Here is a 2,500-nt window from a genome sequence, read left to right as displayed (position 1 = left end):
AGAGTGGAGCAGGGAAGACGGTTGCCGCTAAGTACATCATGGGCTACATCTCCAAGGTGTCTGGAGGCGGAGCCAAAGTACAGGTGTGTAGCTTCCAGGGGGAGCGCTGCTTTGTGATTTGCTAACTTTTCTTGTGAAAGCCAAATCCTTTAATCTTTCAAATCTCCAATTGCTACTTCATGCTCTCTTACTGTGTGTGTGTGTGTGTGTGTGTGTGTGTGTGCGTGTGCGTGTGCACCCTCAGCATGTGAAAGATATCATCCTCCAGTCCAATCCTCTGCTGGAGGCGTTTGGTAACGCCAAGACCGTCCGCAACAACAACTCCAGTCGCTTCGTAAGGCCCCTCCCCAGCCGCCCCTGTGGTTACGCTGCTCTCCGTACGCTGCTCTGGGATCACTACAGGGTCACTGCAGCGGCCTTCCTGTTAAGACACCATGGCCCCATACCTATGTTGGTGTCAGCTCCTTCCATTCAGCTGATCAGCAGATCTGTGTGCTTTCCAAGCCTCTTAGGTGTTTCCTTATCAGTCTTACACCATCGTTAGATCTGCCTCTAAGGCAGCAGAAGACCAATCCTATCTGCTGTCACCATACACCAAATTATTTTAACCACATCACTTCCTGTCTGACACTGACATTTTCTGGTGGGTGTGTTATTTAAAGGGAATTGGTTTATTTTGTTAGTGGAGTAGAAGACAAAGTGGTTTGGCCTTCAAAGCCGGTTTCCGTTTGAGTACTTATACAGTGGACTGAAATGACAATTATTATGTAAAATTATTCCCTGTCATTATTTACAAACCCCAAATCATACTTTATTTTAAATTGGCTTATAGGTCTCATATGATCATCAACATTGTAGGCTAATCTATGCCATTTTGCCACTGATACTAAACAGAGTCATAGGAGAGGTGTCTCTCAGGCCTCATGTCAGCACTCTGCGTTCTCTCGTCCTCAGGGGACAGAGTCATAGGAGAGGCGTCTCTCAGGCTCTCAGGTCCTCTGCGTTCTCTCGTCCTCCAGGGGACAGAGTCATATGAGAGGCGTCTCTCAGGCTCTCAGGCCGTCTACGTTCTCTCGTCCCCAGGGGACAGAGTCATAGGAGAGGCGTCTCTCAGGCTCTCAGGTCCTCTGCGTTCTCTCGTCCTCAGGGGAAGTACTTTGAGATCCAGTTCAGCCGCGGCGGCGAGCCCGACGGCGGGAGGATCTCCAACTTCCTGCTGGAGAAGTCCAGGGTGGTGAGCCAGAACGAGAGCGAGAGGAACTTCCACATCTTCTACCAGGTGGGTCCGCCGGCCTGCAGGAGAGGACGGTTCAGATGTGAAAGTTAATTTCAATAATTACCATCACCTGCACTAAATGTTTCTCTTTTCCCTGGGTTAGGTCAAAGACATACAGACATTCAATTTGTGCTACACAACTCTCTGCTTCCTTGTCAAACAAATGTATTCATGAATGTATTGTGACTTATTGTGCTCATTGATAGTGTGAGCGTATATCGTAGGACCAGGCTGTTGCTGTAGGTTTGGTCCCGTCTAACGTGCACCGCTGCCCACCAGATGATAGAGGGCGCCAACGCCCAACAGAAGGAGGGCCTCGGGATCATGACACCGGACTACTACTATTATCTCAACCAGTCCGGGACCTACAAAGTGGACGGCACCAACGACAGCAAAGACTTCCAGGAAACCATGGTAAATACACACCCCAGCATATCTCCTCATCCCCTCAACAATCCCCTTAGCCGGGCCAGGCTGTACTCTCCAGCTGAGGAGCCCGACTCAGCCTGTGGTTGTGCAGGAGGCCATGCAGGTGATCGGGATCTCGGGGGCCATACAGGGCCAGGTGCTGCAGATCATCGGAGGCATCCTGCACATGGGCAACATCAGCTTCATCGAGGCGGGCAACTACGGCCAGGTGGAGAGCCCCGACCGTGAGTGGCACGCACACACACACACACACACACACACACACACACACACACACACACACACACACACACACACACACACACACACTTACCTAAGGGAGCAAGTTCACCTGGGACTTCAAACACAACCGTTTGCAACCAAGCAATCAATCACCACCCACACAGCTAAGCAAACACACAAACGCACATACACACTAACACACGCACACACGTACACATACTGACGGACAGACACACACAGACACACATGCACACAAATGCACACACGTTCTATCCCCTGTAGAAATGAGCTTATTAACGCTGTGGGGAAACTCAGCGTGTCAGGCCTGTCCCCCGACGGCGAGCCCGGGTTACATAACGAGCGCTCCGGCAGCGGCGGCTCTCTGCCCTCGGCCGTGGGTTGTCCGCCCAGGGAAGTTGTTGTTCATGGAAATCTTTCCCTTCTTATCACCTGAGGACCTTCTGCTCTCAGGAGTACAATTTAAATGGAAGAACATGTTGTTGTTGTAACCCATGTGACGCTTGGATTACTTTTGTAAGGTTGTGCTGTCTCCTTTATGTGAACGGCGTGCAA

General features: G+C 50.9%; 1 protein-coding gene across 1 annotated transcript in view; it reads left to right on the top strand.

Moving 5' to 3' along the window:
* Positions 1 to 2,500, top strand: part of myo1f (myosin IF) — an 18,949-nt gene that overhangs the window by 4,290 nt on the left and 12,159 nt on the right. Inside the window, exons 5-9 of the mRNA XM_060067636.1 lie at positions 1 to 83; positions 245 to 334; positions 1,148 to 1,279; positions 1,556 to 1,690; positions 1,797 to 1,929. The exon at positions 1 to 83 is cut by the window's left edge and continues 5 nt beyond it. Coding sequence (XP_059923619.1) covers positions 1 to 83; positions 245 to 334; positions 1,148 to 1,279; positions 1,556 to 1,690; positions 1,797 to 1,929 — 573 coding nt within the window. The remainder of the gene's footprint in view (positions 84 to 244; positions 335 to 1,147; positions 1,280 to 1,555; positions 1,691 to 1,796; positions 1,930 to 2,500) is intronic.

The sequence above is a fragment of the Gadus macrocephalus genome, chromosome 12 (genome assembly GCF_031168955.1).
Source record: "Gadus macrocephalus chromosome 12, ASM3116895v1".
NCBI lineage: Eukaryota > Metazoa > Chordata > Actinopteri > Gadiformes > Gadidae > Gadus > Gadus macrocephalus.
This window is presented reverse-complemented; position numbering and strand designations above follow the sequence as displayed.